This window comes from Spermophilus citellus (assembly GCF_964194105.1).
Source record: "Spermophilus citellus genome assembly, chromosome: 5".
NCBI lineage: Eukaryota > Metazoa > Chordata > Mammalia > Rodentia > Sciuridae > Spermophilus > Spermophilus citellus.
Window position 1 is genome coordinate 169,394,533 of NC_138186.1, and position 21,964 is coordinate 169,416,496.

General features: G+C 46.3%; 2 protein-coding genes across 2 annotated transcripts in view; one reads left to right on the forward strand and one right to left on the reverse strand.

Annotated features, from left to right (window-relative positions):
• The window catches only part of PACRG (parkin coregulated), a gene marked incomplete at its 5' end in the record, with an annotated part of 515,654 nt that overhangs the window by 406,494 nt on the left and 87,196 nt on the right, over positions 1-21,964 (forward strand). The gene's annotated exons all lie outside the window — the stretch shown is intronic.
• The window catches only part of LOC308649896 (uncharacterized protein), a 60,303-nt gene continuing 41,359 nt past the window's right edge, over positions 3,021-21,964 (reverse strand). Inside the window, exons 2-6 of the mRNA XM_081295781.1 lie at positions 18,750-19,044; positions 16,840-17,514; positions 12,982-15,813; positions 5,610-5,758; positions 3,021-3,128 (exon numbers count right to left, since the gene is read on the reverse strand). Of these exons, the coding sequence (XP_081151907.1) occupies positions 17,065-17,514; positions 18,750-18,842 (543 nt within the window). The 5' untranslated portion in view covers positions 18,843-19,044 and the 3' untranslated portion in view covers positions 3,021-3,128; positions 5,610-5,758; positions 12,982-15,813; positions 16,840-17,064. The remainder of the gene's footprint in view (positions 3,129-5,609; positions 5,759-12,981; positions 15,814-16,839; positions 17,515-18,749; positions 19,045-21,964) is intronic.

Here is a 21,964-nt window from a genome sequence, read left to right on the forward strand (position 1 = left end):
CTGCAAACTGTGCCCTGGCCCGTCACACTGTGACACATAAAGGAGCACTGAGCCAAGTGAAAGCTGAGCGACACCATTACAGCAGGAGGGACGTCCCGGCTTCCTCGGGCAGAATCTCCACTGATGGATCCCAGCATTTTGCACTTATAACCCAACACTTCGCTTCTGGGTCATTGTGGATCAGAAGATAAACGGTGCTTTTCATGTTAGGATGTCCAATTTCAGATACTAGACTCATTCCTGGTTTAAAGCACAGTTTGTGTTTCAGTTCTCTAGCCCGTGGCCTGGGTAAAAAGTCTATTTTGTTTTTTTCTGAGCACTTATCTAATTCAGAGATTTAGGTTTCTAAGTCAAAATAACCTTATTCAAAGAAATCACAATCCATCTGTTAGGAGTAATGGTAAATGTCAGCTGCTGCCTCTTACCTCCCCCCCCGGCGAGGGCCCCTTTGTGAGCCTGCGTACTGGACAGCCCTCCTTCACTTGAGCAGCCTTGGTGTCTTCGGGCAGCCAGCTGGGCATGTGACATTTCCTGGACACAAGGGTGATCGGGCCAGATGTGCCAACACCTCACGGTTCTCTTCCTACTTGCCGCTGCGTCGACAAAAGTTGTCCAATCTCTAGTCTGTGTCATAAAGGGTGAAACTTCCCTCTACCTTAGTCAGTCACACTTTGTCCTGTTAGTGGTGACACAGGGAACCACCACCAGGCAGAGAGGGTGCTCGCCACAGGCAGCAAGCTTCTGCTTTGTTTCTTTTGATGATCATTTATTTACTCACTTAGTAAGTGTTACTGACCACCCACCAGGTTAAAGGCACTGTCCATAGAGCTGGAAATGAAAAGAGAGAGAGAGAGAGGAAGGAAACAGAGAAGAGAGGGAAGGGGGAAGGAGTCCAGACAAACTCCTCTCCTCGGGCTGGGGCTTGTCTCACACGCGTGGGGCACTGGGCTCGATCTCAGCACCACATAAAAATAAATAAAGAAAATAAAGATATTGGGTCCATCTACAACTAAAAAAAAAATTAAAAAAAAAGAAAAAACTCCTCTCCTTATGGATACTGCAGTCCTTCCTCTCCAGGAAGTGGTCTTGATGGAGTTCCTGGGGCCTGGTTTCACTGACGAGAGAAGGTTTTATAAAACATTTCGCCTGGACTTCGCATGCTGGGGAGATAGCAGAAACACATTCTAGCCTGAGAAATTGTGTAAATGGTCTCTGAACTTAAGCAACAATTTGCAGCTGAATCCCACGGCACAGACTGGAGGAGTGACAGGTGTGCACTGAGAAGTCCAGGACAATGTTTCCTTGGAACACAGCGGATAAGTCAGGAACATCATCACAAGTGTGCACCACTTGGGGGGCGGTTAGGGAGTCGGGTGGGGTTGGCAGGCCAGCCTGGAGCCTATTGCTGTGTCCAAGACAAAAAATAAGAGACGGAACGAGGGCAGCGGTAGAAACTGCGCGGGTGGGACAGTGCAGCCAGTGCCCAGGCAGCATGAGGCAACCAGACGCTGCCAGGTATCCTGTGTCCCTCAGCAGTTAATTGTGGTACCTTCTAAGGGGCCTGGGGAGCGTCCATGTGAAGCCAACCGTGGAAACATTAAAGTGGGCTCAGATGGACAGGCAGTTTGGGTCAGAAACCCTCTTTTGAGAGACTATGATGGGGCGGGGCATAAAAGCATCAGGGAAAACAATTAGGAGAGGGAATTCTGCTGGGAGAGCGACTCGGCCATGTTCTTCCTCTTCTTCCAAGAGGAATCCCGTCCACAGACCCTGGGCGAGCTTAGGCTCCTCTCAAAGTGCCCTGCGTCAGCATATGCTTCTGCGCCCTGCTTACCCAGTCACCCAGTTCAAGCTCAATACCTTCTTCCCTGCCTGGCTATTTGCCCACCAGAGGCACAAGTCTGCCCATCTCGTTCCCACGGACACTTTAAACAGGCTCACCAGCTGGTGCTTCAGAACAGCTGTGGGGGTCTGTGTTTCCAGGCTCCACAACCCGGACAGACAGTCACACGGAAGGCAGAGGCCTGCCTGGAGCAAGAGGCAGGAGAGGACAGCAGGATCTCCCGTCTCTCCATCCCTGTTTAGGTGCATCTGAGCGTGGGAAGTACCCATTCTGCCCTTGTCCCCTAGTGACCACACCCCAAGTGGTTGGGGACACTGCCCTCAGCAACAAGCTGGGCTCTCAGCTACTCTTACAGGTGGTGTGGGAGACCTGATTAAGTCATGGCCCTTTGTCTTTCCTCTAGTCTGGATCACAGATGAGAAGGTAGAGGGTCCAGCAGCCACCTTTGGCTATGAATTATGTTGAGACAGAAGACACATTCAGGAAATTTATGTTAAAAAGTAGAAATCCATTTCTCCTACAACTTCATCAAGCCCTTGGACTTGCTAATAGCCACATTGCTTCCTCCCAGCCTTTCTTTTGCAGAAGAAAATATTAAACATCTGTCTTGCCTAAGCCAGTGTTACACTGGATTCTCTGTACATGCAACCAAACGTGACCGATCCCTGCGGGAAACACTAACGGCAGTGTGTGCGTCCCCAGGCTCCCTGGGGTGGTGCTCTGAGGACCCAGGCCTGGCTTCTCAATAGTCCCCACGGCAGCCCACAGATGCAACACAGACAAGAGGGAGGACCAGGACCAGGCCTGATATTTTCAGCATTCTATAATCACTCACAGTCTTGTGCAATTCAGTCTCTCTGGTGTCTTTTAAATTACCATTCAAAAATAAAGCACTCATGTAATACAAGTGAATTTTGATAAAATTACATGTGACAATTCCTATTTGAGTTGATAGAGCTCTTTCTTTTAAAAAGGCTGCATTTCTTCTGTTCTTATAGAATTAAAGTTTTTACTTTTCATTTGTTACAAGTTGAATTTTCAGGTTGATAAAATATCGTTACAGAGATTTACCACTTGGGACTTAATACCAAAAAAAAAAAAAAAAAAAAAAAAAAAAGCTTAAGTTCTAAATGCTACGTTTCTTCTTTAGGAATGGAGAGGCCTTTTTTTTTTTTTTTTTTTTTTTTTTTTAATGCAAAAAGCTGTGAGGCTTGGCTGCACTGAAGCTCGTCCCTCTCCTCCAGTGGCTTCATCTTGAGGCTCAAGCATCCACAGGTGCTCCTGCCTGTGAACCCAGACAAAAAGGAAAGCGGCCACGATCATTTGAGCATTCTGTCTTCACGCCCACAGCACTTACAACTTGCTGAGCCACTCCTCAGAAGATGAAGCACAGAATCCTCAAAGCCACCAGGTTCGACGCACTCGTTTAGTATTCTTAAAAAATATCCATGACTGGCTGTTCTTGAATGGCCTGTTTGTGGCCAGCTCCCATCCAAATTGTGACCTTCTGGAGGGCAGGGTCCATCTCTGAGGGTTCCGCTGACTATCGTGGTGGCTTCCACTGTATCGGTTCTAAATACTACGCCAGACTACCACATCTACCTTCAAATGACCTTACCCAGGGGTCTTAATCACTGAGCCACAGAGCCCCATCTTTTTATCTCAAGACAGTGTCTCGCTATGTTGCTTAGGGCCTTGCTAAATTGCTGAGGCTGGCCTTGAATTTGCAATCCTCCTGCCTCAAACTCCTGAGTTTCTGTGATTACAGGTGTGCGCCACCACACCCCACTACAAATGACGTTTCTGAAGGCCAGCCAAGTAGGGTTTCTTGTCTAAGGTCAAGTAACAGGTAGGAACCACCAAGCCTGAGGCTGAAGTGCAGTCCTCCGTTCTCCCAGCCAGGCTTCCTAAGACGCTCCTCAGCACTGACTACACACTTGGAGGGCTGATGCTGCTTATTCAGGTTGGTCAGAAGGTACCCTGGCTTGGGAGGTCATCCCGAAGATGACATCGCCTTTGACATCGCTCTGTTATCACTGACCTCTTCCAACCATACAGAGATTTTGCATGGGTTCTGCTTTTCCTTTTGCTTCCCCTGTTCTCCCCTCTGACCTGTGCCTCTGTCTAAACGATGAGCTTTCTGCTCATGATTAGGCTTTTGCTGCCTATTTCCTGGGCACACTTGCTTCCCCAGTGGAAAACTCTAAGGGATCAAATACTCTATCGACACTTTCTCAAAAATGAAAAACACGGTGCCAGGGTTTATTGACAAACATATTTGTTAAAATATCATGGAAGTGTCACAAGATTGTCTCCTAACCACTACTAGCCATGATAACATTTATTCTCTGTACTCAATAATAAATTTGCATTCATCCTTAAATAGATTATCATAAGATTATAATAAATAGGTCATGGGAAATGCTACTAAAAAGTCTCACTGAATTTGTATGAGGAGTTTTGCTTTATGGCTACCAAACACCAAGTCTTTACTCTTGTGAGGAGCTTATTTGGTTCTTCAAGCATACAGTGGCCCCAAAGCACTATTTCTTTAGGTTGAAACTGTGCTAAAAAAAAAAAAAAATCACATTTTACTTTTTTCTCAAAAATTATTCACAAATTATTAACAATTTCTGCCTCTCATGGGCATGTGTGAAATTCTGTGCATGTTTTCCCTGATGGGGGTTTTAATTGTCATTTTATACATTTGAAGCCTGGGGCTCTAAGCAGTTCTGTTTACCCAGGGTCACTGGATGGCAAGTAACAGACCCTGGATAAGCTGAATGCAAAATCTGCATCTCTAACTACAGGTTAGCAGCCTTCCCAGAGTCAAAGCAACATTAAGTCACTTGGTCAACTGTACGGGCCCGCAGTGTGGGCCACGTGAGGCAGAGGAGGGCTGAGAGACCCTGGCTCACAGCCCCGGCCTCCCACCCTGCTGCCACGCTGCTGCAGCTGCTGGAGCTGGGTTGGGACTCGAGTGGCCGCTCAAAAAGCAGATGCCCTCACCATTCTACCACCACACAGGGGCCGTTTGTGTAAACAAAAGGTTAAAGAATCCTGCTGGAGCCTTTGTAAACAGGAAGCCTCAGAGAACTTTAACCTACACACTAGCATCTCAATGCCACCTACTGGTCCAGATGGCCGCTTGGGGACAGCAGAGGTTCAGGGGCAGCAAAAAGCAGAGCAGAGGCCAGAAATGAAAGAGCCAATTCTCCATTCTTGGGTGAGTCCCCAGAGATGAACACAGTGACCTTGTTCCCACTCAGCTGTCCTGCCCCTCCCCCTCCGGAACACCCCACCCCGGGAACTGGCCCCTGGAAATGCACCTTCGTCAGAGCTTGCTGGAGGTGGCAAGAAAAGACACACATCTCCAGCTGACCCTTTGAGAGACACATTTTGTTGTTGTTTTCCAAACTAGACAGCAGTTTCATTATCACATGAAGCTGCAGTTCGGCTTTTGTTTTCTGGGACTTTTTCCCTCATCATTAATCACTCAGTCACGATAAACGAACACTTTTCTAATGCACCCAGGACAACCCGAGTTGCCCTGCCCAGCGAGGACGGAAGGTTGCCCGGACCTGGGAGGTGCTGGGGCTCCCGGGCTGCAGGCTGCACTGGGCCCGGGTGGCCCTTGCCCCTGTGGATGAGAAGGAGAGCACAGGCCATCCCGCCCACCCTCAGAGCTTTACTGCTCCAAGGTGAAGGACTCTTGGTCAAATTTCCACTCAAATAGGTTCTAGGAATACTCGGAGGGCTGACCTACCTTCCTCTGGTAGTTTCAGCAGAAAGTGGCCCCTTCTTCCAGGCCTGCGTGCTCCACTGTCACGTCAGGGGTCGCCCCTCTTTCCCCGTAGAGAACCCGCTGCTTCCACCATGGGCTAAGTGCTTGCTCTTGCTCATTTCTGAAAATTTCTGATTATAAAATTAGTTGATGGATGGAAGTTACTGAAGAAATTTCTAACACTTTTAAGGCTTGGCTTAAGTCCGTAGTTTGTTTCACTTTATTCTTATTTCAGAGAAAACACGATGTAAGATGGTCTTTGGAATGTCTTTCTATCTAAAATCAGTCTAAACAAGGGAGAGTCATTGTCATTTCTTCTTCGGTGGTGACAGTCTCACCACTAATTTCTGGGCTGCTGAAGCAATCACTAGACTCATGATCATCCCCCCAAAAGGTCTTGGTGTTTTGTATGGTGTCTGCTTTTAGTACGGCTTTTTTTTTTTTTTATTCAACATGTTTCATTGGAAAGAAGAATTTCAAAGTATTTAGCAAAATTTTAAAAATTCAAATTTAAATATCAACATAGACATTAAATAGTCATTTGTTATGTAAACACAGAGCTTTGACATATCTCATTTAAACTTGACCAGTAAACTTGTGGTGCAAGCACTTATTTTATCTACAAGGAAACCGAAACTGATATATGATGATTGACTGTTTCAAGGTCACAGATTGACAGTGCCATCTAGTACGAGGGTTTTGACCCTGAATCCAAACCACTTTGCAGAAGTGTGGTAAGACCAGAGAGGCAGGGATTCTGCTGGTCCTCAGCAGTGAAGGAAGATTTGTGGAGGAAACAGATCTTGAAGAATGGATAGAGTAGTGTAGAAGATGTAGCCAGGAAACCGAGTGGCAGGTGTATGTTGCATTTCCCACACCTATTTGTTCAACGAGGGAAGAAAGAATGAATGAGCAGGGAAGCTGTCGGAGATCAGGAAAGTAATCCAAGAAGGTATGAAGGTGGACCTTGCCTGGGTGTGCGCAGGGGTGATGAGTAGGGCATGCTGGGGTGAGAAGAGATAAGCAGGAGGTGGGCCAGGAGGGCACTCTGGAATTGAGGAGGCCCAGGAGGGCATGGAAGGCCAGACTGAGCAGCCTCGACTGCCAGGTAGCTGAGGTCAGGGCTTCATCGCTATTGGCCAAGGAACAGCATCCTAGAGACGAGACAATGGGAGATCAGTGACAACTTGCAGGAAGCAACTTAACCAAATCCAGAATCTTAGGAGATGAGCCGGGCATGGTCAGGAGGGTTGTGATGATCCTGATTTTAAGAAGTTTGACCCTCCCTCCCTGTAAAGCTCTCGTCAGCTCTTCTCATTGGTGAGGAGCAGGAGATTTAAAGACCAGCATGGCTGGAAGGGATGAGGAGAAGGAGGGGAATGAAAAGGGAGAGGAAGATGAAGGAGGAGGAGGAGGAGAAGGAAAAGAGAAAGAGGAAGGAGAGGGAGAAGGAGGAGGAAAATAAAAATTGCCTTTAAATTTTCCACCCTTGATTTGTGCCCTAAGACGTCTATTACATTGTCACTCTTTCCAGTAGGGCTGTTAAACTAATCAGTAGGCTTTACTAAAACGTTATAAAATTTTTGTTACAAGAATAATTAAATGAAGTCATTTCCTGTGTCTAAAATGATCAAATATGTTTCTGAAACTAGGAAATGCAGGCTATGATAAAAAATATAGCTATAATGAAACTTCATGTCCTCTTGATTTTATTATAAAATATTTCCCTTTTTCATTTTTAATTCAAAGCAATAAAATGCTGATTTGGTTGAAAATAAAATTTGGAAAAATCCCTGAACTGTAGGAAGCTTGTCACTCTGATGGGTGTGTTACTCACTGGAACAGTATTTCAGCTGTTGGAGCGTACTGAAAGGAATTAGATTTAGCCTTGCCAAACTTTCACTGTGAAAGAGTTTGCTACAACAGTGTTTTATTATATTCTTATTGAACTTCAGCCAGTTGAAAATAGAATCTCCTCACCATCCTTTTAAATTAGCCTTAAACTGCAGAAAAAAGACAAAAATCGATGCTCAAATTTAGTTCTTTGCTCTTGGTTCCTTAAGAAATTTACCCTGTTGCTAATATGCAGGACTCAAAGATCATGGAACAGAGAGTGCCTGGAGTTTTAAAATAGCATTTCTTGCTTAATTTAAGTCTACTTAAGTGTCCACCAAGTCCTGTGCACAAACTGTTCCTTTGATGCCACGGGTTCCACTGAGTCTCTAAACCTGTCACAGTGATGGTGTACTGAAAACATCTCTAGTACAGTTCCTGCGGCCATGACAAATTGTGGTAAAATTCTGAGTATCAAACTGTAATGAGGATTGTAAGGGAATAGTAGTGCCTAAATAATGATACAGTCTATTTAAATATTACATTTCATTAAGAATTGCAACCGAGGGCTGGGGATGTGGCTCAAGCCGTAGCGCGTTTGCCTGGCATGCGTGCGGCCTGGGTTCGATCCTCAGCACCACATACCAACAAAGATGTTGTGTCCGCCGAGAACTAAAATAAATAAATAAATTCTCTCTCTCTCTCTCTCTCCCTTTCCTCTCTCTTTAAAAAAAAAAAAAAAAAAAAAAAAAAAAAAAGAATTGCAACCGAGGGGTTGGGGCTGGGGCCTAGTGGTAGAGCAGTTGCCTCACACATGTGAGGCACTAGGTTCGATCCTCAGCACCACATAAAAATAAATAAATAGATATTGTGTCCATCTACAACTAGAATAATATTTTAAGAAAGAATTGCAAGGAGTTTGGAATACACAACAAGAAAAAAAAAAGAGCACGCAGTATCATTTCCATCAGCTACTCCAGGTTTAATGCTGCTAATCCTAAGAGCTATGGTCTCAGCTCCTAAGTTCTTTTTAGTGAAAAAATAACTAAAAGTGAGCATCTAATTGAGAGGAGCCAACTCAGAGCATCACACACTGCAGGAGGCCTGTCCATCAGGCAGGGGAAAACGGCTTTGCCTGACTTCAGGCACTGATACAGGGAAAGACGTGTCCAGGTACCAGAGACACAGAGCATGAGCTGAGCATCCTGCACAGGCCACCTGCCACTGCACAGACACGAACAGCAAGAAGAGAACAGTCTGATTACCCTCGGAGACTTGGGGCACATGGAAATGGGGGCAGTGGAAACCAGGCAGATCATGGAAGGTTTGCTTTGTTTTCATCACATGATACCTGCAAGACCAGAAGGGCTAAAGCAGTGCAATTTGCAGAAACCCCAAAAAAGTGATGGATTTAGCATGCCACGGTCCATGCAGTAGAAGCCGTCCATCCCCAGGGAGGGGAGGATCCTCCCAGCACGTCAGGCAGCTGGGCGACAGGCACAAAGGCCTGAGATGAAGGAGGAACGAGCCCTGCTCTAGGAGTGTTGTCACAATCGATTTTTACTGAAAAAGTAAGTGGGAACAATTGGCCAGAATAAGCCTGAGCTGTAATAGAAAATGAAACTAAAAAAGAAAGATCAGGGCCTTGTTATAAAACAATCCACATAATTCCCTCCACATGGATCCATCTTAAGAGGAGATTCTGAGACCAGGACCCAAGGTGGGGCCTGAACAAGCCTCAGAAAGGTATAGGAGGTCATCGGAACCTGGCTTTTCAAACCCACAGGGCCTCATGCTATTAAACGCTGCTGCTCTCACAACTGGCACTTTTCACTGGGGAGATACGAGCCATTTTTTAGGAAAATATTAGATGAACTAAAAAATTCTTAAGGAAAAGAACATTTTGAGAGTTCACACCTAAATCAGGGGCCTAGTCCAGAGTCTTATTCCTAGCTTGTAGGATACTGGGAGAAATAACTGTGCTGTCAATGTGCTATCACATAAACTCCTCACCTTAGCCACGGTTGTAGTGGGAATGAACTTCACCGGTGCCAAGTTGGAGGACAAAATTAAATGTTATGTATCTCTGCTTAATTTCCTGGTTCAGAGGCCTCATGCTGCCTAAGTGGGTGAGTCAGGGCACTTCTCAGTCAATGCAGGTGGGGAACTTGGTGGCATTTGGGTTTAGAGTTCTTCCCTGGGTTTCCTCTCCCACTTCTGACCCCACCCCCATCTAATCAAAGCCCAGCCAAGCACCCCCACTCCCAGGCAGCAGTAGAGCGAGCTGCCCACCTCGTCTCTTTCGGTCCAGCATAGACAGAAGGCACACAGGCTGCTCAGGTGGGGAAAGCCACCTGCTGGCCTTCACTCAGCTGGCACCTCGGCCGGCAGCCTCTGGCATCCCGAGAGCACACGCACACCTGTGGCCTCCTAGAATCTCAAATGGGCTCCTAGCCTGGAGTTTGGGCTGTGTGTCCCCTTCTCTGCAGTTTTTCAGATCCCACCCCTTGCACTGAGAACCAGGTAGTTCCAGCATAGCTCACTGGTGGCACACACTGCCAACAGTCTGTAGAGGGGCTGGTCAAATTCCCTCTACTCTCAGATCTCCCACAGATTTCTGGAGGAGTTCCCCCATGTTCCCCCGCTCCCCACCCCCCACCCCCACCTGTAATTGGAGACTTTTCACCTCCTTCCTCATGGAGCTGGTGCGTGGAAGACATACCTTGCCTGTCAATGCCCCAGTTGAATCACTACTGTTTTATATCCTCACTAAGAATTTGGGTATTGACTCCACGGGTCCACTTCTAGCCACCTCATCTGGACATATCCTGTCGCATGGCCTACGTGCAGGTGCACATTTCAAACCACTGCTGTGTGACAACCCCACTCCCAGCCCCACCTCACAACCTAAAAGATGACAACGTTCCTTGGTATCAACTTAGTTGGCTACAACTCAACCTGGCAAATATTTACTAACCCCCATGCCATTCCCGCCTGCAGGTACCCTTCCATTCCAACTCCTGGTTGGCACAGACAAGGGCATATTTAATGAGATTCCCTTCTCCACCCTTCTCAATTTTCACATGATAACTTTGATGCTTGTTATTGGGCACTCTCTCCTTGGATTCTGTGCCACCAGATTCCTATCCCTTGCCTCCCCCCGATTTGCACTGTCTGCTCACCTCCCTTCATCTGCTCTGTGGTTACAGCTGCTCCTCAGTAACGGGGCTCCACACTCTCCTTGGTGACTTCATCTATTTTCGCTTTAATGTCAGTGGTTCCCAAATCTATTTTTTCTAAAAGCCCACGGTCTCTTGAACATAAAGCTCATGTTTTCAACTGTATCTCAGACACCCCAAACTCAGTATGGCCACCTTCCTGAGGCTTTGTTCAGGCCCCTCCTTGGGTCCTGGTCTCAGAATCTCCTCTTAAGATGGATCCGTGTGGAGGGAATTGTGTGGATTGTTTTATAACAAGGCCCTGGTCTTTCTTTTTTAGTTTCACTGTCCACCTCCCACACCTACTCTTCCCATTGTATGTCCAGTATTTGTCCACTTCGCCCCCTCTGCTGGAACCTCAGCGCCACCTTGGATGCCACCCTCACCCTCTCCCTTTCTGTCCAGTCTCTCAGTTGGGCAGTGCTGTCTGTGAGGGGCTCTGTCCTACTCCACTCCTGCCAGTGCCATCACCTGGGTTCAGGACTCTCCTCATCTCTGCCAGAGTTGTTGGAAAGGCTCCGCTTCCCTCTCCTTACACGCGTCCTCACACTGCCAAGGGTTGCCCTTCTGCACACCAGACCTCCTGGCGCTGCTTGGAGACGCCCTTTGCCTGCAGAGCCCTGCCGAACTTGCCTGCTGATTTCCCAGCCCCATGCTCCATTTCCCACTTGACCTAATGGGTCTCCACATGCCAAAAAAAAAAAAGGCAGGGGAGTTTCATGCCTCCATGATTTATCAAATCCCTGCTCAGGGTCCTCCCTCAGTCACTGTGGCTCCCCGCAGCCAGCTCTGCCATGCTCGTGGCTCCTGTCGACGCCCTGCCCTGTGTTATCTGAAGAGCTCCTTGGAGGTGGGAACGTTCTCCTATTCACCGTCACGTTCCCTGAGCCCCGTGCAGGCCTCCCACCCCATAGACACTAATAAATGTCCACCTAATAGTCCTTCTCAGCTGGGTTGGGGTTGGCGTGTTTGTCTCTTCTCCTGAATGAACTTACGGGATCTGTGCACACAGAGTCCCCAGGCAGCTCCTGGCTTGCCTCATAACATCTGGAGGACAGGGGCCCTGAGTCCACCATATGTGTGTAGAAAATCCCCCAGAGTTATTTTCCTTGTCTTCTATGCAGTAGATGCTTAGTCAGTATTGAAGTGATTTGCTCTTATATAAATTGTTTTGATGACAGTTGATGCCCTGAGCCTGTGCCTGATCAACATGAGTGATTACTAACTCGGAATCAAGAAATAGATATTTAAGCCCCTAAAGCTACAATAGAGGTGACCTGGTTAAGACAAAAATTTGACACCATCATGCAAAGTAAGCATGTACTCAGGTTCTTCCAAAATGCTGTTCATTTGTGGGCATTTACCAAGAACAATTAGGAAATGTACGCTAGAATCTGAAAAACATCTTTCACATTTTTACCCATCTTGTTAAATGATCAATATTTTTTCATTATAAAAAAGTCGACATCCTTGTAGCCTAACAAGACATGAGAAGATAATTGTTAAAAAAAAAAAAATGGTAAAGACGGTTGGGGAGTGGTGAAATGGAATGATGCTTCAGAAAACATTTTGCCAAAACAAATTCAAATGGAGATTTAGAATTCATGTAGAAAGCTCCTTTGTACGATCAAAGGAAGCGTCATCCGTGCCGCTGAGTTCCATGTCTAACATAATTTTGTTGGCGAGAAGTCAGGCATGAGATGAGCTGATAAGAGCTTTGCTCACAAATGCATAATAGCTGCAACGGCTAATTCTGGTTTAAGACAGTGCAATTCTGTAAGTGGACATTTAACCAGTTTGTTAGTACAGTATTTTAAGAACCTCTTACAGAACAATGGAGAAAAGAATTACCTATCACCGCTGACCAGGCATTTATTACACAATGCATTGGAGAATAATAGAAGTGGGTTTTTATGCCTTGCTCATTTATTATCTAATACCTTTTAAGGCTGAATGTCATTGCCAATTATTATTGTGGCAAGTGCTCCAATCGACTTTTAGCTTACTGATTGCCATTCTCTCCCACATTCCCTATTATGTGAAACTGTGCCACATTCTATTTCATCTTCTATTAGAAATTTTGCACCACAGCCTCCCAGCCAGCTACCTCCATTGGGGTGTCTTTGGGGAGAGATACAAATGAGTTTTGTGAAAGTGTGTTTACACGCAGCCGTCAACCTTCAGCATCAATAGACAGTCAGCTGCTCCCGGTGCCATGAGCCCACTGCCCGTGACTGACAAGGGCCTGCATTCACTGTCCCTGTTTATGTCAATGCTGGTGCACTGGTCACCCCAGGACATACCGTTTGCTGCTGCTCAGTTCATGCTCGAGTAGTCAGGCTCCCAGGTGGCCCGTCACTTACTTCTGTAGGTTAGATCTGGTAACACCACAAAGCAGTATAATTCATCTAGATGAAGTAGATGCAACAGAATTCAAAAACAAAGATCACTCCAAGCAGACAAGGCCAATTCAACAGACAAAAGCAGATTTCTCATGCAGGTATTAATAAAACAGCTGGGTCCAGATTGCACTATATTCTTGTTCCTTTCCAAATAATTGGCAAATGAAGAAAACCAGCTCATTGCCATCCTTACAGAAAGTTCTTAATCCACAAGCCTCACCAACAATGACTCTTTAGTGGCCAATTCAGAGGCAGGAGACTTGCCTAAATATAAATAGAATTTCAGATGAAGGCAAAATCATTCCTAACCTAAACCTGAAGTCCCCAAACACCTACCTGTGCATTTGCTCTTCATAAGGACAGCTGTAAAGATGAGCCCTGGCAGCACGCAGTCTGCCTTGAGCCAAATGCTCAAAAGTAAAGTTTCTGCAGTGAGAACACAGGTCAGGGAGCAACCTGATCAGTGCCAAGGCTGCCCTGGGTCAGGCAGATCCCCAGGAAAGGCCTGGGCTGTAAAGCAAAGAGCCCAGGAAGAACTGCTGAGGGCCAAGGGTCCCCCTGGAGCTTACCTAAAGTCCTGCCCAGCAGCCCAAGGGACTTTAAATTCAGGCTTGCTTGTGTGTGAATTGCTTTCTTTAGGTAAAAATGACCTATTTTCTACTTCTGACTGGACTTCAATAGTCAAAACTATTTATGAGAATAAAAGTAAATGAGAACAATCAAACCCCTCAGTTTAGAACCCACAGCCCAGAACTGGACCTGGGCACATGTGGAGTGCCTCGTCTTCTGCTCAAGGACAAGCACGTGTCCTGTAAGGTGACCCCAAAGAGAAGCCGAGAGCCACTCCACGTTGCCCTCTGACGACCTCCATCCTGCTCTGCCTGTTGCCAATGGAGCCCACAGCAGCCACACCAAGGCACGTCCCCCACTCATGGCTGCTGTCCCACACCACACATTGCCCACCCTCTCAGAAGCAGTCCAAATTAGAAATCCCCACCTGATATTTAAGATATTATTATTTAGTGGCTTAAAAATGCTGCTCCTATTTAAGTTAGAGAAGGGATTATTAATCAACCCTAGTGCAGGAATACAGCAGAAACTGTGAACGAACATGAACACCATTTCCTAAATCATCTACCTGGTGGTCACTAGTACTGTCAAAGTGCAAAGTAAATAAAATAATAATAATAATTAAAAAAAAACTAAATTCACCATCTTTCCTTCCATGGCTCCAACCTAATGTCCTCAAATGCCCTCCCAGCCTCAAAATCAAAGGTCTGTGAAAGACCCCGCCAGCCTCGCCTTCATGTCTCTCTGGTCCCCCTTCCTTCTGATCTAACTCTCCCGTGCTGGGGAGGTGTCTGGCGCCTTTGCTGGACGCTGGCTTCCCCCTGCCCTCCCTTGCCTGAGGGCCACATTCTGGGCCATCATCTCTACCTTCTGTAGCCTGAGTGCTCCCCTCCCTGTAGGGAAGGTGCTCACTTAGGTCAAGGTGAGGTGCCTTCTAGCTCTAGGGTTTTACAAGAACCTCTGCTTCTCTCTGGACTCGTGCCTTCCACTCCTCTTGGATGGGATCTGAATTAGACAGAATCAGAGGCATTTCCATCCATCTTTTCTCCCCTCCATAATAGTCCGTCATAGGAAGGGCGTGTTCCCTGGTGCTCGCGTTGGCTGTGTCTTACACCCCTAGTGGACTGTGAGCTCCTTGGAGACGGTCCCACGCCCCTCTCCACGTCTCCTCCCAGCCCGCGCCTGTTGAATTGATTTCAATTAATTCCGTTTGTAACTGAATCAAGCAAGGGATGTCACAAGCTTGCTTTTATAAGTAAAGAAAGCACGGTTGTGCAGCTGTCCAGAGTCTGGGGGACGGGGAAGAAGACAGGGAGAACCCCCAGAAGGCAGCTGAGTGCTGGTCAAACCAGGTGCAAGTTGGGCAGCACTGTGTAGTGAATGAAGGAAAATAAGATGCCTGGTGAAACAGAGGACCAGCGCTTTGCAATGAACCTTAAAGTATTATTTTCACAAAGAATACAAGGAGCATTTCAGCTCCCTTGTTGACTGATTTGTATGTTCTTCCTACAGATACTTTCAGAAAAAGGCCCATTGTTTGTTTTCCTCCTGGTGACACAGTGGCCATTGTTTACAACTGTAATCACAGCGCACATAGCTGCAAATGTGGGCTCTGGGCGCTGGAGCTCCCCCTCTGGGTGTTCAGACAGTGAATACTGTGTTCTTTATCTCTTATCACAGCTCTTTTGTCAAATATTTCAGGATTTTTCCCCCAGACAAATTTGTAGTTTGTAATCAACCATAAAAATGTCTATTGCCTTGCTTTTAAACATTTAAACTTTGGCATGTATGTCTCAAGATGAGCATGAATTAAGTTGTTATTTCTTTTTAAATGCGATTTTTATTGCAGTACACTAAAGCTAGATTTCTTTGATATATACAGCTCGGTGGAGTTCTCTGGAGGCTCCACAAAGGTGTCTATTATTTTGAATGTTTTCACCTCCGAGGGGACATGGTTATGTCTCCCGGCTCCCAGGTGGGGTTTGCAGGAAGCATCTGTCAGGCATTGGACAGGTGCAGACATCTGTAACTTTCTGCAGCATGTGGCCATCATTATATGTCCTGCATGGGAAGGTGATGATACCTTCTCCACTCCTGGGATCTCCACTTTTCCAAGTGCTCAAGTCTTCTTACCATTCTGCCTCATAGACCTGACCCGACAGCCTGTGGAAAAGAAAAGCCGTTTTGAAAAACCTGATAAATAGCAATGTGTTTTCTGGTTCAAAAATCACGATATGTTGCCTGATGCAGACATTTGAAGCCTTTAACACAAATGCAGGTTTATAACAAAGAAATCCAATAAATCTCAAACACATCAGCATGTAACTTCAGGGCAATTTTAAACTATTCACTTTTTAAAGTTCTACAAAAAGTCTTAATGTGACACTTTACATTTTTATGAATATAAATTTAGGAAATCTATTTTGTGTTTTTAAACATTCCAAAGAGATTTCCCTTACTGAGATGGGCAGGATGAAAATGAGTGTCAGTCTTTAAGTGCCTCGAGGGAGAAACTCTGGTTTTGTTTCAAATTGGTTTTTGAGAGCAGATTAACCTCTTAAGGGTGAGGTGTGAAGTTCAGGGTTAGTAGTTCTTCCAGGTTCAAGGTGTGTGGCATTAATCCCCACATGGATTGTGGAAAACCATCAAGACCCTCAAGGGGACAATTCTTCCCAGAAGCTGTGGACCAGAAATTATGGAACAGGCAACTCTGAAGAATCCAGACACACTGTGGGAACCTGTCAGCCTGGCAGGGGGCTTGTCGGAAACTGGACGGACAATACTTAGGAAAGATGTGGACACCTGGAATTTTAGCTGAGGACTTTCATTTTTGTTTGAATTTGATGTCTTCTCCTCAAAGATAATTTTTGAAGTTTCTGTATTCAAAGTTAAAAATCTCATCAGCACATTGTAAATTGTAATTCCTAAAAGAATTTCACATAAAAATGTATTTTAAATGTAGTATAAATGTTGAACACGTTGAAAAAAAAAATAGGACCAGACTTTCTCCAATCCATGTTGGAGGGGTAGACTCTTCCGTAGCACAGATCCCATTCAGCCACAGAGCAGGCCTCTGGGATGGAGCTCCTGGGTCAGTCGCACAGATTCAGCGGTCCTTTCTGCGGAAAGGAAGCCATAGCCGGTGTCCCTGGTGGCTTAGTTCTCCGCTTTCAACTTCCCAGAACTTACTTGGACTCTTCCTTTCTGTCCCCATCCCTCCTTCCTGGCCATCTGTCTCGATTTCTTTATTTCCATCTGACTGTCCTTCCCCAAGAAGGAAGCCTCAGGTACCCAAGGCTGGCAGTCGTCCGGTTCCTCCATCCAGAGCCACGTGCTGACCACCCACCCAGCAGAAAGCAGGTGGCACTGGTCGTTCAAGCTGGAAAGCAGCCAGAGGTCAGACGTGGTTGGGCGTCACAGCGGCATTCTCCTCCTGCAGAGGCTGGCTTTTCCTTTTTTAGGGTGTGGCTGCACCACACATCCAAACAGCCTTTCCTTCAAGGCATCCATGTCCAAGTATTTGGAGCTACTAAAATTAGTCCTAGCCATTAGAATGTGCTGGCCTGCCTGGCCAGGAGGAATTTGCCTGGCTGTCAACCTGAGTGAGGTTCGACTCACTCCCAGTGTGCTTGTGGCTCCTCCTCTGCCTCTCCCCTCCCTTGCACCCTTTCTTGAACCTCCTGCGGTACTTTCTCGGTCCTCAGTACACCTTGCAGGATAACACATGGGGTGGTCCGAGGGTTTCCCTTGGGCTTGCCGAACAGGGTGCCATGGCTCTCCTGCTTCCTGAGGCTGGTTCTCTTCCTGTGAACCTGGGTTTGGAGTTGACTGGCAGAGGGAGTCCACTTCTGTTGACCTCAGCTCCTACTGGGATCAGAAAGGGCGATGTTTTCAAAGGGAACAACTGAAGGACTCTATCCACAGACAAGAGAAGCATTTGGGATGTCCACCCACTCCAAGGCCTCTCGTCTGGGGTACTCTCAACCTGACAGAGATGCCTGGCCTTTGCTTCTTTTCCTGTCTTGTAATGAACCCAAGCGAATACTATCGAAGAACATTTAACCTCGTGACGCGCTGACCACAATTCCAAGTCTCTCCCTTGGTTTTGGTCCTACTTACTTCGTAAATCCGACCCTGGAAGCTATTCATCCTGTCCAAGGAGGAAGAGTGCTGCATGGCCACCCTCTCCTTTCCACATGTCCTTGTCACTCAGTGCTTTCAATTCTATGTAACGTCTTTTCTAGCCACCAACATTTCCCCTCATTTCCTGAGAACACACGTTGGAGACATTTTACAATTACAAAGGAGAAGGTAAGGGAACCCAGGGACACCTGAGGCCTCCTGGCTGGGGAGGTGCCTTCAGGAAGGCCTGGCCTCCCGGCCCTCCGCTGTCCTTCACCCCACGCTGTGTCACCACAATTCTTTCCTGCCACATCCGGCAGTGGGGATTCTATGCCTGAAGACCCCATTTGCTCTCCGCACGACTATGTTCCTCCTGAAGGAAGGTCTCTCTGTCCCCTCTAAAATTGTGTTTAATGTTGCTCTCGGTGCTTCTGGCTCCTCAGATCTGATCTTCCTTCCTAGCCTCTCTGTCCGTGGATGGTGCTGGTGACTCCTCCCTGGCCTGCCGTGGCTTTTGTAGACATCCCCTCCAGCTCAAAACCTCACCCCCTCCTCCCTTCTTTCTCTTCTTCCCTCTCCCTCTCCTCTCCCACTCCGACTCTGAGAGCATGGAGTAGAAAGACTTCCACGTGTTTGATTCCCGTCTTCCTCCCAGTTTGCCTCAGGATCACATCTAAAGCAGCCTGGCCAACATCAAATCATCCCTGTCCTCATCGGGCTACATAAGAACTAAGTGGGAACATTCTTATCGCCGGAGTTGGGAGTCCAGCAGTGTGTGTGTGGCCCTTGATAAGCACCTTAGGACTGCAATAAAGGAGCACTGTGGTGACACACTGTCTCCCCCAAGGACCTGCCCTTCCCTGGCCAACAGAGTCTTGCCCTCACCGTGACCACTTACTCCCCCCTCCCTTTTCCCCAATGTCCACCCACTCCAAGGCCTCTCGTCTGGGGTGCTGGGACTCTGCCAACAGCCTTACCTGATGTTGCGCCGCAGGCTCCACACTGGCCTGAGCCTCAGAGATGAGGAGCTGGGAATACGAAACCTGCCCCGGCAGGAACCAGGGCGGCATTCGGCAGAACGCCCTGAGTACATGACACAGGGCACTCTCGGCTTTCGGTGCTGGCTCAACTGGGGTCTTCCTTATGACCGTTGACAGAGTCTTGCAATGGCATCGCGGAAGCACATGCAGTTGTCCATTATATTCTGCAGTCAGAGAAAAAAGAAGCCAGGAAACAGACGACAACGGAATATTCCTGTACGTATCCCAAGACCTGTCGACGTTAAAGAGAGAGACAGGTGGACAGCTGACACATTGATAGTTCAATAGACAGAAAACAACCAAAACTGTGAACTTGAAATGGTTAAGATAATTCCCCTTCCACTAGGGAAAAAAGCCCACATTTGATTAGAAGATTTTTAATTTTTTACAGCAAGAAGCTTCCCCTTCAGACCCAGTTACGACTGGCTTTCTGCTGGCACCGACCCGTCTCCATCTCCGTGGACATGCTGGGCTGCTTTCGGCTGTTTCAGGAACACAACTGTATCCTAAAATCACCTTTGGCTATAAAAGAAAGGAAAACTCCCATCTGTAAAGGCTTTTGTCAAGAAGTGTGTCATCAAAATAGAGTCCCATTCACCTGCTGTCCTTACGAGGCTGGCAGCTATTTTCTATCCTTATTTTAAATTTCCTCTCTTTACCTTCCCCTTAAGGGAATTGACAAGGGACGGATTCAGAGCGAGGCCTATCTTATCTTTGAAAACTGGCTGCATCCCAATAGAAATTTAAAGGACTAACTTTCCAGCCCATGTCAGAGACATACCAAAGCCATGCCCCATGTGACGTCACAGGCGGCACTCAAAGGAGGAGCAGCAGCGGTGCCTGAAGACATCTCGGCCTCACTGGCACCTCACTGGAGCCTGAGGCTCCCCATTCCACACCAAGATGCTCTAATGCACTGGGAAAATTGGAGTTAATGTAAAACTTTTATCTGGAATATACTTTCCTTTATGAAATAGCCACTTGGATCTGCTACTGGTTACGTTTTCACCAAATGACCAGAACTATTTGTTCACCAAAGTGACTTTCAAATTTTTAATGTAATTCACATTGCTTGTTTTGATTGTGAGAAATGATTTTTTGCTAATATAGTAAGTCAAGGTAGCTCAGTAAGTTAACAAATATTATCTTTAGAGATAGATCATTCATCATTTATTCAAAAAACAGTATCAAATACACAGATTGTAATGACATGCAGCAGCTTCGTCTCTGCAGAGAACTTCCGCCGCCGTGCATGGCTTACTTCTCAGTTGTGTGAGGCGGATGGGCCCTGTGTCCTCACCTTACCTATGATGAAAGTAAGGCTCAGAGCTGTTAAGAACCTTGCCCCACGTCTCTCAGTGGGAAGTGTGACTCGGATGTGCAGCGAGGTCGCTGTAGGAGTTGAGTGGCCTCGCTCATCAGCAAGGTCCCAGCATTGGCCCTGGTGTCTGGTAACATTCAGAGCTTAATAACCATTGATAGTGAACACCAACACTGGTAGATCACCACACAGTTTTTAGCACTTAAAGAATAAAACTGAAGTCACATTTCCTGCCCTCAACTAAATTGCATTCTGATCCTTGCTTGAGCTTGAGCATCTTCACAGTAAACCAACAATTCTAGCCCAGTTTTTTCAGAGGCCTTCAGCTAGAACCCTCACAGAACTCATTCTCCAATTCAACCTCAGAGACCTGTCCTGTGTGGCACATGCACACGCATGCATACGTGTAGGTAGACATCTGTGTATGTATACATATATGTCTACATACAACACACATATATAGTGTTAGAAATATATATGCATTAGATATTGCACATACATTTAATCTCCATATTTAATAATGTCTTGAACATTTCAAATGGTAGTAAGTAGCATTATAGTGCATGAATATTTCCATAAGACTTGCCTAAGGATACAAAACATTTGGCCATTAAAGAATAGAAAGTGACCATGTCATCTTCTAATTTTAAAATATAATCAGAGATATAATACTTGGAAGGACAAAAAGGGCAGGAATTTGCTTAGATTTACAGCCAGAGGACTTGTCTGCTTTTCTTTATCTGCTACCGGTTCAGATTCTACATATATATTTTTTTTTATTTTTAAAAAGTAGACAAAAAAAATGAGGCAAATTTTTTTTGTCCTAATATGGAAAGGCAAATGCTTTAGGCTTATTTGTTCCCCAGAGAATGAGACCCCCCAGACACAAGCACACACACCTGAACACACACCTGTCCCAGTGTGTGTGGTGTTTGATTCCATGATCTAAACATTTGCGTGACCCTGCTCTAAGGCAAGTAGCATTAACCTTGGACTCTGCACCCAAGGGTACAAACGTGGGCACGTGTCACATACTTCTCAGTTCATGCATACTTTCCGAACAACACATAGCCATGAGTAGGAGAGGGAGAAGGATTGAATTTCATGAGCAGCATTCCAGATGTATTGATAGAACTGCACCAGGACTCTTTTCTCTGAGTAAGGTCAAGTTTTAACCTTTAGTGCTCAAAGGGAGGACCCCTGAAAGGGACAACTGACAAACCCGGGAATGCCAAAAGTCCTCACGGTTTTAACATCCGAATGGTCCTTGTTGAGATCTCCCTTTAATGAGTGACCGACTGTCCAGTTTGCTCAGGATGAAAAGCCTCCCTGGTCAGGACTTTCAGTGCTGATCCAGAATGACTGGGGCAACGGCACCACACTGCTCCCCGGCATCCCCAGCTCCCGGGACCCGCGGGCTGGGCTGGATCAGAACAGGGGCTGCTCTCGGGCCGGGCCCTGTGTTCTCGCTTCCTTTCTGATTCCTCATCTTCCTGTGGCCAGGGAGTCCTACGTTCTTTACAGTATGAGTTTTTCATATGTGACATTTATACTTTATAATGTTTATACTTTATATTTATTACTTTATAATGGGTAAAACAACTACAAGGAAAGCTAAAGGATAGAAACAGATGGGAAAATATTTTTAAACACCACTATGAAAACAAGTGAATATTTTAACAGAATCAGTGAAAACTTTTAACTTTCAGAAGGAGTTTGTCACAATCCCATTTCTACTCCCATTTCATCAGAGTGCATAGATCTGATCTGGATCAATTCTTGCTAATACCTATACCTTTGATAAAAAAAAAAAAAAAAAAAAAAAAACAGG